Below are 13,116 nucleotides of genomic sequence, written 5' to 3'. Positions count from 1 at the left end.
TGACTTTTGTATGCAGAATTATGTTGTGATTTGGCATTTCCAGCTTGAGATAAAAGGTTTTTTTTCAAGAAAATCTATTTGGAACTTTTTCCGCCATTAACTTATCATACATTTTGTTGATATGCTGTCAATGCAGCGTCACACAGGCACACATTTACACAAAAATAATACTACATTATGATAACTGTGCCAGGAACAACTTAGTCCCAAGCACACTGATTGGTTAATCCATTTATAACAAAATCCATATCAAGTAATCGGTTCATCAATTGATTGCCCAAGGCTTCCCAGTGATGACCTACATACAAACAATTACACTTAATGGCGATTCGAACTAACAAAGACATCAATGCTTGGTTTAAAAAAGAATCAATTATTTCTCATAATTAAAAGGGTGCCCTGCCATCCTCATTTTGAAGCAATCAATAGAAAAGAATATCTCACAATATAAAGTGCTTTGTAAATGAAAAATACGACAGAGTAATTGATGCAGATGAGATGTTGTTGAGGGAGCAGGTATTGGGAAAAAGATCACTTCGGTTCATCCCATGAGAAGATGAGACCAGCATGCAGCTATCAGCATCAGAGATGCCAAATAACTGTCCGTCTGGTTAACACAGCTTCACCACAGTTCACCAACTCATAATCAAGCCAGATAATCAGCTCCCCCACTCATCCTCACACAGCACTGCAAGGAATATAGTTCCTCAGCATCTACCCCCTCCCCCTGCAGATCTCATCAAAGTTATCTTCTGGCATGTCTCAGCTCTGCTGACTGCACTCCTGGGTGTGGTTATCACTCTCCAAGCAGAGGATGGGTTCTTGCAGGTTTTTTTACGCGTTTCTAAGCTTTTTTGTCGAGCTTTCTACTTTTTCAACCGTAGAAAAAAGTAGAAAGCTCAACACAAACGCCTAAAAACATGTAAAAAAACCTGCCGGAACCCATCCTCTGCTTGGAGAGTAGTGGTTATCCATAATTGGAAGGTGCACTAGTGGTCACAGGGATTGAACTTTGGTAGTAGGAGAAGCAAAGTAGGGCTAGCATAAAAGACTCAGCCTAATAACCCCTGATGGCATACGGGCCATGACACACACAGGGATGTCTGGTTCTGAAGTAAAAAACTCAGTCCAATGTTTGATACAACATCAAGACCTGGTAAAATGTATCCTGCAATTAGTTAAGGAAAAGACAACACATTATGCAACAAGATCTAGAGATAACGAATTCTGCTGTGCCCAAGTCCCAAAGATTTTTCAGAAAGAGAAATAAAACAAACAAAAAACTGTTGCATAAAATGGGGGAATAAATGGCAAGCAAAATCAAGTGATTGAGACTTTCCCTACTTTTAACTACAAGCACATGAAATAAAACACTACAAGTACAGGTAATGTCAAACTGCTCCATTGCCAATTTTATTATCTTGTAACAATACCATACACATATAGATGTAAAAGTAGGGTTGAAAACCACAGCTGCAATATGTATTTTACAGTTTGCAGTAAGAAGTTCTGAACAGCAGTATATCTGGGGACAAAGATTTTCAACATCCAGCCTAACCTTGGTACAGGTTCTTGGCTGGAGTTAATATAAGTTTTGGTGCTTGTGCTCTATTCTGAAATAATCTTTTTCTGGAATTAAGTTGTTGTATTTTGAAACATGTCCCTCTTATGAAGAAGTATACAATTATAAGTAGACCCATTCAACACCAACAGCTACTGATATCATTTGTGATCGATGAATGGAATGGATTGTAGTGATTCACATCAAAATGACTGATAACCCCCTTACCAAATTAGGCAAACAAGAATGTCAGCAAATTCACGATTAGTTGCTAGCAAAAATCTGTGTCCCAAATTAACCAATATTGGACATGAATATTCAATTATATTTTCAGCAATTATAATATGAGGAAAAGGACAAACGGGTTCTCAAAAATGTGTGCATCATAGGTCAACATGACATTTACTGCATTCTTAAAATAGAAATACACATATTAAGATTCTATTTCTTTGCAGAAAACATGGGCCAAAAGGTGAAGAGTAATGCAGTCTGTCCTGTCTTCATCTCTCAAAGGCAAGTTCCTATCAGTATTACATGTACATAACAACACAATGGATACCTCACTAGAGGAAGGTTAACTATAAATTTCTAATCCTCTATCTTTCAAGTTCATCAACACTATACTCATTGCTTCATTAAAACTTTTGGAAACCTCCATATTGAATTGATCAAGATAATCACCACCACAACAAGCAATAATATTACCTGATATCATCTTCAAGAATATTATCCCTGCATGTGAATAATGGCGCAATTATGGTCTTTTTGCTTAGCAAAGCAGAAAAAACAGACTAATTGTTAAAACAAAGTAACTTGTATTGCCATACATTCAATATCATTATAAAGAGCAGCATCTTGTCTTACGTAATCATAGTTCTTCACAAAGAGATATTGCATTTACAACAATCCACCAGTGACTGGTAATGAAGAACTTAACAAATGTGTTAATCATGCACTAAGTCTTGTCTTGCCAATGCACACTTCTGCAGGTGAGTGTACTGCATGTACATGTGCACGCGACATGTGTTGATCATGCCAAAGATGATTGCCGCCAACTTTGTCAGAGGTTCACAAGATACAAAATGTATTGCCTGTTATGCCATTGCACCTTTGATTTTGATGTCATTTATAATGTCATGTTATACAATACATTTGTATCTGTTGCGAGGTATTGCAGCTAAAATCCATGACGACACAGAAGAAGAAACAACACACTAGTGATTGAAAGTGACCGCGATTTAACGTCTAGTTTCCACTACTTTTCTCTAAACGTTAAATCGCGGTCACTTTCAATCACTTCCAAAGTGCCAAAATTGTCAATCTGAAAACATCTTTGGAAAGCTGACACCCTCCACCATCTCACTGGCGAGTTTGTTTGGTCAGATGGAGTCGTTAACGCAAGTTAGAAAGCGATTTGTCGGGAAATGGTTGATACGAATCTGAGTTTCAATTCGATTCACGTGATTTGATTGCTTGGGGTGTATAAGCAAGACTGAACTAGCACACACTGACTGGTGATCAAAACCCTGATACTGTTAGAACTTTGCAACACAGAAAAGCAAGTAATCAGCTAAAAACACAGAACAAATAGTTATGTAGTACACCTGTAATGTTTTAAGCAGCAATAAGTTAAATAACCACAGCCATACATTTTTAGTAATGTTGCATCTGGAAGGGTGATGTTTGTGACATCCCCAAAGCTACTGGCCTACTTCCTATGAATCACCCATGTTACAGGGATTCATTTTTTCCTCTCAACAAAGTGCAACATCACTTACAACTTATTGAATAAAGTAATATACCTTTGCCACAGATAGATACATAGAACAATCTTAAAGTTTAAAAATAGCCATGTTGCCAGTAATCATCTTGTTTTTTTGGAGAACTATTGAATCACCAGAAATATTTTGGAGAATATTTACCAGAGAGCGATGCACAATATATACAACAAGATCATCCCTGGTATTTTCCTGGCAGTAGAAAAGCAGCATCCAAAATAAATTACACAGTATATGATTGGGTAAAGATGTGCAAACATTTTGAATGTTTTGCTTTTTATGTGCAGCTCCCACTCTAGTATGTGCTAGTATGAGCATCAAGTTACCATGATTATATATTATATATATCACTACTGAAAAATGTCTGAAATAAAAACTATTAACATCATGTTTGACTTGGCCAGCACAATCTCTACTGCACTGTAGTCCATCTTATTACAATGTTAACACCTTTTTCAGCCTCTATCCTCTTTCAAAATAGTTAAAAGTAATCATTATTGAGATTAAAACAATACAAGCTTACACAGTCAGAAATACTTCCAGCACACTACTTCCCAACACACTCTTAAGTTAGCACTACTAGTAATGCCAGCTCCTTGCACTAAGTCTAAAGTGAAAAAGCAGGAAATGAGAACCATTTCAGCTGAACTGCATGATAAAGACAACAATCTGCTAACATTAGCACAAGGGCTTTCAACTGCATCTGACGTTGTTCATTCAGTGCCAGTAGCTGGCTAAATAAAGACCATGAAATGCAGTTGACAGCTCCGGGGTGTGCATGTCACCTTTGTGCCCGCACCGTCTCATTGGCAAGCAAAACATAGCCTCACTACAATGATCAAAATTTGATATTCATGATCTTTATCAAAGACCATCCCACACATACTTTGACGCTGATGTATTCAGTACATTTTCAAGAAGAGGCCGTATCAGTCGATGTCTGCAAGGAAGGGGGTGACTTGGAACATGAAGCAGCGGTTGCAGACCCGGACTGGTTTCATCATGCCATAGCGTGGGATGGGCACAGAGTTGGCAGAGCAGCGAGAACAGAAGATCTGTGGAGAGATGACAACAACGTTACCACGCACTTGTACGTCATCATCTTCAACCTCAGGCTATAATTTAGCCAGTTTCTCTAGACACAAAGAAACTTTTATGTTGCAGAAAGAACGTAGTTTAGCAGAACAAAACATTGTACAGTAAAACTGCACCTGTGACAAGATTGCATCCTTCATACCTTTCCATGCAGCTCTAAGTACTAAGGGATGGACCAAGAGAGATTGTGGGTAGAGTTCTCAGAAAACTCAGAGTCAGACGTAAATTGTTAGGGAAACTTCTTTCTTCAAGTAGCAATCTGCACACTCACATAACCTCCCTCTATGTGACCATGGCACAGAAGCAAAGCACTTTAATATGTATAACAGACATCTACATGTACAAATAGTAACAACAAGGACTGATAACTGTAACCATCATATAAGGCAGAAAATAGCACATTGAAAATGTGTAGCATGCGTAGTGTCTGTCTTTCCTGTCACAACCAATGGAAGATTAAAATTTAAAGCTCTTCTGTGAACTACATGACTAGTTTGAGATCACTTTCACTTTTCCAATGCAAAAGACATTGTCATCAACAAGTGAAATTCAGTTCAAAGACCTGGAGGTTATGAAAGTTATAGGCTTTAACATATCACTGGGGGACGACAATTCACATATACAGCTGCTTTCAAATCAAATCAAATATCAAAGCAAACTAGATAAAGAAATTTCAGAGTTGTTACCACTGCTCAGGGCTATAAAAGGAATGATTTGTTAAGGCATGCATCATTCCGTGTCAGTACCAGCTGTCAGACCCAGCCCCAGAATCAATAAGAAAACTGGCCATGCCTTCCTGATAACAAGAAGAGGCTAACTCAGACATTCATCAAACTAAGAATAGGGTAATATATCACCTTTTTATTGTTTCCTGTGCAGGGCATGACCAACTTGCCAAACCACTACAGATGCAACCCTGATTCAATAATGAAGGATGGCTATTGTTGCACATCCAGAGGAAAGCATTTATGTACATCATTTGTCTGCTTAAGATCTTTAATGATTGAAAAAAAAGGCAGTGCATGTAAGGTAATAGTTCAGGGGTTCCATTCTTTGAGTAAAAAAAGGCAATTTAGCCTGAAGCATGTCTGGATAAAAGTCAGCTGTATATAAAAACTGGCTTGGACACACATATGTTCTCTGCCAAATTTCATATTAACTTCCCTGCCTGGTCTGTTGAAGCAGCATGGCTCATTGATAATAAAGGTGGATATATTGTAGTTCTCCATAAAATCCTGAATTGCTACAAAATATGAATAAAACACAATCTGATTCCCCATTATAATTGCAAATATTCATTTTTTTCCTGACTTGAGTGAATGACACTTATCGTAAGAATTACAAAGTTGTGAATGTGTCTGTATAGCAGCGCTGCCACATTGCCATCTTCACAGCCACACCATTTCTCCAGACCTTCAGCAAAGACGTTAAACTTCTATCATGCCTAATGAGAGTTCTTTAAGCCAAAAAGAGACAATCTTCATCATCGGTGACACCTGGAATCTAAGACTTTCCAGAATCACAACTGACCCCGTACTGTTCCTGTCAAAGAGATATTGTTACCTAGACAAGGTATCAAGCATTCTTCACTTTGGAATAGGATCAACCCAAATCTTCACTCTTTAAATTAAAAGACTTTGTCTGACTTATAAAGTATTAACACATTTTGAACATAATCTACCCAAAGTGTGCCTCTAAACATGGTCTCAGTCTGACCTAGAGGATGAAGAATTACACTCTGAATGGAATGTGAAAAGATCAAAAAGACTGCACCAAGTCCCAACCTGCTGGTTGAGCAATGATTTAGAGGTCAATGGGGAGGGGGGCGAGTGTTGTGACATGTGGGTAACAATGGTGCTCACTCAGCCTACATTGATTCCTGTTGCAGCAAGCCACGGGGAGCAAGTAGTGCTGATGTGAGGCTATTCATCATAATCAGAGAGATGATTTCTCAGGTGGCTTCATAAAAAAACAGTCATTATGGCTGCAATCAATGACCTCTGATGTTCAGAGACACAACATATGAGACATTTCATAAAAATACAAGAAGCTACATAGAGCTATGTATGGCATCATTCATTTGGCATAATCATCTTTAGAAATTTTTAACTACCAAATAAAGTTTTCACTTGCTGGGAGTACAAGTTTCCACCAATAGTTTCATAGAAATAATGGCACATGACAGATTGTGAGGGGAGTACTATTGAAATGCTTTTATTACACCTTCCACAGCTTCTTCGGTCACTGTGCTGTTCTGTATTGACCTTGCAATGCACTACTCTCCAAGGTAGAGGGTCGGCTAACGGCTTGTTTTTGACGTCTTTTTGGGCGTTTTTGTCAGGCTTTCTATTTTGTCTGGTTGTCCGACACCAGGAGTGGTAAATAAATGTGTACTGACCTTGCCACAGTTCCTACAGTGGTGCTTTCTGCGGATCACAGTGAAAGGAGCTCCGCAGGCCATACAGCCAGATACAGCTTGGTCAGGCAGCCAGGCAGGTGGTTCTACAGGTCACAGGTGAAGAGTTATAATCAAGAAATTATAGAAACTTAGAATGTATCAATGACATTAATCATCAATTCTTGGCAGAATTGTTAAATGGACTAAACGGAAAACTCAAGATCAATAACTGCTAGAGCTTGTCCTGACTTTGCTAACACTTCTCAAAGTTGTCCTGACCTATAGCTACATTTTGATGGCTGCTAACCCTTTTATGTCTTTTGCTGGACATGCACATAGATTACCATAATGTTCTCAATGTCCCATTTCCTTTCAAAAATGGTATTTGTTTGCATTACCCCAAAACACATTTCCCATCAATAATTTTTTAACATCCTTTTAGGAAAACCTTTTTGCCTTCTTGATTTCTGATGGCTCCCAAAATGTTAATACAGTTAGTATCATCTAATTGGTATTGATTGGTTGGTTGGTTGATTGGCAGGTTAGTTAGCTGTGAACAGACAAGGTTTCAAGACTAGTAATTCAAATGTTGGAAAGCTCCAGAAGTTTCTAAAAGTCTATTCCTAGGGATTTCTATTATTCATTGTAAGATAGGGCAATCTGCCAAGCGGCATCCTGTCAAACCATATCCAGCCTTGGTTGCATTTTACCCCGATTCTGTCTACTTTACTGTGCTCTTGATGTAAGTTTTATTCACCTGTATTCTGTTGTATTGTGTGGTTCATTTTCAATTTGAAATGGAACATTGTACAGCCTAGAACCTAATCATTGTATAGCATTGAACCTTCCTGTAGCTTTTAGTAGTTTGATATAAGTAGCCAGTAGCATTTTATCTTTGCCTTACATTGTACCTGTTACAATCGTTGTGCAATAAACTTTGACTTGACTTGACTACCCTGAGGAGAAGCCCAGAAAATTACTGCTCTATTGGCACCCTACCAAATTATCCATAAACTTCAGACTACACAGGGTTTTGTACTCTTTGATGACCTTCAGGAAATTTATTTCTAAAACTTGCACAGCTTTGAGACTTTGTGTCAGACTTTTCCTTTGAGAGAAAAGTGAGTAGAGTTGTCTATGGACTTTGTAAAGACTTTGTAAAGCTTTGTACAATAACTTGAAATTTACAAAACTTGATGGTGTCACCTGTGCTGTATATCATTAGAAATTTGTGTCCAAGAATCAATAGCGCAATTTCCTTTGGTACAAAGTAAAAGTTATACCTATAATAATTCATTATTAGTACAGTTCTTTTCTTTCTTTCTGTTTTATTTAGCCAGGGTGGCCGAACTCAGTGTAAGCAAGGAGGTTATAACCTCCTTGGTGTAAGACACAATGGGCCCCTTTACAATGGGGCCCTGGAATTTTGCAGGCATCAACAAGTACATGCTTGCTTACTTCCATGTAGTCAACGGGTACATGGATGTCTAGAAGTATGGTTAACAACCACCATCAGGGATAAAACAGAAAGAAGATGGAATGATGATAACAAATGTAGACAAAAAACACAGATAAGATTTGATGGTTTGCCTCAAAGAACATTTCTGTCAGCCCTTCCAAACTTTCAAATTTTTAATTTTTTTCCATTTCTTTGTATAATTTTATGTAGTTCTCACCTTCTACAGAACCTCTCTCTCTTCTTCTTAAGCTGAAGACATTTGTGTCCATATCTGTGCGTGGAGGCGGGGGAGGGGGCACCATAAAGTCCAGTCCAGTAGAAAACAGGGGCATGTCTATCCTGTCTGGTCGGCGCGGCAGTAAAGGTGGATCTGCTGGGTCATCAGGTGGCGTCAGGGTGGCATCAGAGACGTCGCTGGTGTAGACACTTTCTTTGGCATCCTGGGGAAGTGGCGGAAGTTCTCGGGTGATTCCGTACACAGTGTACTCGGTGAAGTCACGTTCTTGACTGTCATGGTCTTCACTTGAGGAAAGAGTTTCCTCAGTGGTGTCCTGGGTGTCTATTACAGTTTGTGTGGGTGTGGACGTGTCTGAGACATCGCATGGGATACTTGGCAGTGTGGCTGGATTAAAAGGTATGTCCTGGGCTTCGCTTGGCCCCCATGACTCCATCTCATGTTCTGACCAATCAGCTTGATTTCGAGCAAGCAGTGCTGCTATCCCATTGCCAGAGGGCGTGGTAGCCTCGCCCCCCTCCCACCCATGTCTTACATCCATGGTACTCTCTCTGAGTAACCAAGCTGCAGTTTCCCCAGTGTTTTCCCCTACGTACTCTGAAGGGGGCACTGGTCCTGCTACAGCATTGCTGGGAAGTGGAGGCAGCGGCCGGTTGGATTGTAAAGTTCCCACACCTCCAAGGATCACAAACTCTTCATCATCATCATCATAGTCCTCAAGTTCATCAATGGCTTCCTCTCCAAGGGCATCCACTGCTGTCTCTATCTCAATATCTAATCCAGTAGGAAAGGCAAGGACAAAAGAGTTCATGAAAATCAGTCTTTTGGTCATGGAAAACTGTATGGGATACTGGAGGTACATCTAATAGTATTTGCAGAGTCTTGTTTTCTTTGAACTCAGATATACACATTTACTAAAACTGTCTATTCCTTCAACTTCAAGTTCATTCCAATGTAGTCAAATAACTCACAGGAAACTAGAACAGGCATTGTCAGTTTATCCTGACTATCATCAATGGCATTGGCTGTAAGGGCTATTCCATAAAGATAACAGCACTAAGCATACAAAAACACAGCTCGGGGATGGGATAACTTGTAGTTGCATTGATTTTCTACCACATCAATGACAGCCTATTTTCAGATTGCTGCCTTAGGACCCAATTTGTCTTTTAAATCCAGCTGGACGACCTTACATGTATGTTTTATTCCCATGCCTGATAGACTAGAACCAAAGACTTCAGGCATGTTACCTTCATCATCATTAACAGCTGCTGGTGAAGATTGGTCCCGTGCTCCCTCTATAATGCCATTCTCCTGAGCTTCTGCCGAGGGACTGTGATTCGGACTGGTGTCAACCTCCTCTAGCAGAGTACAGTGCATCAAAAACACTGCCTTCAGAATGTGCCTCAGATCACTTGCGTAGTTGGTCTGTAGTTGGTCTGCAACACCTGAAAAAAGTGAACACAACATTATCGGAAAAATGTTTGTCTTTGGCCTATCGAATATTATTTGTGCTTTTGAGGCTACTGACAACTGTTCAAATCAAATTGATATTGGGTGCTTATCATGGTTGATCTAGACTGTTAGAAGTTTCTCTTAGACAGGTTTTATGATTGCAAGCAGACACTGCAGTATTTTTGCACTTTTGGTCCTTCATTCATCTTGTAACATTTAAGCTGTGTATAAAACAAGTGGTTAGGACAGTCAGCCATGACCCTTACAAGCAGACAAAAAATTGGATATTGAACTATATCCCAACTTATCACCATTAATGTGTAAGTAAAGCCACGGAAGTCCCAAGTTAGATCTTTGAAGTTGTGAAAATGATTTATCATGTATATCTGATCTTTCACCTTGACACTAACAATTTAAGCTTGGCTCAGGATATGCAATATTAAGATCAATATCTGTACAGTTGTATTCAGATTTCACGATCCCCCAAAGAAAAACAGAATGGGTTTCCAATATCAGAGAGAAAAAAGCATCCCCTAACATTAAATAATTCATCGCTGGCTCAATACTTATAAATCTAGAAACAAAGGTCCTACACATGCATCACCACTGACTGTTAAGTCTTAGGAACAAAACCATCACACTTTCTAAAGTATAAAATAAAACAAAGTTATTTTTGGCAAGTTGTACATTGAGGCCATATCTCTGTGTAATTATACCAGTAAAAACCAGGAATAAGGATTCATAGAAGAAAGCCATGAGAAGACTGGTATGAATCATCTTTTACACTGTTGCAGAACCCTTCCTACCATCAAAATGAGAGAAAATTCTAAAACCTGTGTCACAGTACTTTTGTTCGCACCACTATTATGGTGACCTGATTTAACAAAGTAAGAGATTCTTTTAAGGCGAGCTCTTGGTATCAAGAAGCATTGATTTGACTTTAGGAATTTGAATTTGTAAACATTAAGGATCATACAAAGCCTATACAGCCAGGAGTTCGCTACCCCCAGACCCCGTGGAAGACCACCTAAGAGATGGAAAGACCAAATTGTGAAGGACACTGGGTTAAACATTCGAGAAGCAGAGGCTAGGGCAAGGGACAGGACTTCTTGGAGGCTCCACCTGGAAAGCAAAGGGCCAGTTTCTGGCCTGTGCACGTACCAGGCAGGTAGGCAAGGATCATTTATCATGGCAAGCTACCTATTAGTATTCTTTCAAGTTGCAGATTTGTAACAAGTATGTTACATCACTTTTTTCAGGAACCTATAAGTAACCTGACCATGTTGATTATATTGCTTGGACCTGGTTATCCGGGTTGGATACTTTCAAGCTTGACACTATATCAACTTAGTTCCTTGGTTCCCATTTTTGCACATCTTAACTGAAGAACTATGAAGGAGGACCAAAACAGAAAGGTCCAAGAGCAACAACCAACCAAATGTCAGCAAGCTTTCTGATCTTGCAGTAAATGGTAGAATTCTCCTGTTTCAAATCAGCCTGATGAGGATTCCCTGATGACCATTGATTTACAGTGACTGCAATGAAAGGTAACTATCTCTCACTATCACCAGGGTACAAAAGCACAGCCTTTACGACTTTTATCACTGAGAGTAATCGTAAAGGCAGTGAATCTGAAACCATCATGAAAATCCCCTTGTAAAGTATTAAATGTACATGAAGCTGAGCAACTTGGTCTTCCAGGTGACCACAGCATAAATCTGACATTACAATGTTTGAATGTCTATTTCTGTTTGAGACCAGTCATGATGTGGCTCATGACTCAAATGAAGCAGTTGTGACTTACCAGATATACAGACAAACAGTCGATGGATGAGGTCGCTGCTGCTCTTAAACCTGGCCCTAAGTTCCTGTCGAGCTGCCAGCTCTGCCGCCTGTACGGCCAGCGCAATCTCATGCTCATCGTGCATCTCAGAGGTGTAGGAGCTGGTCTCACTGCTGCAGCCACTACACGGGGGAAGGACAGAGGTTAGGACCAGTAGGAATAAAATCTTGTCACTATTGAGACAAATCTATTAGTAAATGTTACACTATGCGGTTTGAGGTATACTTGAAGTAGGATTTTGAAGGATGAAGTGATTTCCCAACAGTACCGTCAATTTCATGGTTGAAATGAATTTCAACTATCACAGAAGAAGTGGAAGGATTGTCAACTTCTATGCATGAACCAAAGGGCCAACAGATGATGATGATGATGATTCTGTGACGTTACCTTTCCTCCTCCCACTGCTGTGAGCTGAAGGAGCCCATGCTGCTAGTAACACTGCCCAGGGAGCTACTGTAGGAGCCATCCCCACTGCCTGAGTCCATGTACTTCAGCCTCTGAATCCTCCCCGGACTAGGCTTGGGGCTTTGTCGTGGGCTCTCCACATCATCAAACCTACAAAAGAACAGAAAACACCCAAGGTTAAATCTGAACACTAATCAATTAGTTCCATGACAGATCAGCAGACTAAAACACCTGGATTTTTAAGGGCTGGTGTGGGATAGTTAGAGGTTTTGAACTCTTTACCACTGGACAAAAAAATATTGGACCTAGAAAACCAGAGGAAAAACTAAGAGAAGTGGTGTAATCGTTTAGGAGTCCAAAGCATTGATTAACCTTTGTAACAGTTCAATTATAGTTTTACCATTGTACCACAATGTGTCCCAGCTGCAAACACAAATGTTGGGCAATGCAATTTCACTGCCAAAACATCAAGTTCTTTGACAAAACAAATGTGATTTTATCCATGGTAAACAGCCATGGACAATGAGTGGAAAACAGTTTTTGTCCACATCCTTTGAGCAACCCAAATCAAAACAAGTAGGTAACAGCAACTTGGGGCAGGAAGAAGTAAGAAGGATTGAACTAGGGTATGGCTAACCAGAGAGACAACAGTTTGGGGCTGTATCTGGAACTTTCCACATCCTCAAATCTGTAATGAAGACAGAAAGGACAATGTGTGAAGTGTATAAATCAACACCTTGTAATGTGAACAACCAGGCCTTTGGCAATTCAACTTATCAAACCAACCCTTGGAAGATTTTCTGATGCTTATGCGAAATTGAATATAAGAGTTGTCAGAAGAGCCAATGCCAAATAGAACTGCCAACATCAAATGTATATATGACTTT

General features: G+C 39.6%; 1 protein-coding gene across 2 annotated transcripts in view; it reads right to left on the bottom strand.

Moving 5' to 3' along the window:
* Positions 1 to 1,386: 1,386 nt before the first annotated feature.
* LOC136430376 (lateral signaling target protein 2 homolog) overlaps positions 1,387 to 13,116 on the bottom strand; it is a 112,279-nt gene continuing 100,549 nt past the window's right edge. The window contains exons 10-16 of one of the 2 annotated variants that reach the window (XM_066420917.1): positions 12,867 to 12,917; positions 12,212 to 12,379; positions 11,786 to 11,946; positions 9,777 to 9,974; positions 8,509 to 9,300; positions 6,833 to 6,936; positions 1,387 to 4,394 (exon numbers count right to left, since the gene is read on the bottom strand). In XM_066420917.1, coding sequence (XP_066277014.1) covers positions 4,269 to 4,394; positions 6,833 to 6,936; positions 8,509 to 9,300; positions 9,777 to 9,974; positions 11,786 to 11,946; positions 12,212 to 12,379; positions 12,867 to 12,917 — 1,600 coding nt within the window. In that variant the 3' untranslated portion in view covers positions 1,387 to 4,268. The remainder of the gene's footprint in view (positions 4,395 to 6,832; positions 6,937 to 8,508; positions 9,301 to 9,776; positions 9,975 to 11,785; positions 11,947 to 12,211; positions 12,380 to 12,866; positions 12,918 to 13,116) is intronic. The other variant, XM_066420918.1, reaches the window with a different exon arrangement.

This window comes from Branchiostoma lanceolatum, chromosome 3, assembly GCF_035083965.1.
Source record: "Branchiostoma lanceolatum isolate klBraLanc5 chromosome 3, klBraLanc5.hap2, whole genome shotgun sequence".
NCBI lineage: Eukaryota > Metazoa > Chordata > Leptocardii > Amphioxiformes > Branchiostomatidae > Branchiostoma > Branchiostoma lanceolatum.
The sequence above is the reverse complement of the archived record's forward strand: the minus strand, read 5'-3'. Positions and strand labels throughout refer to the sequence as shown.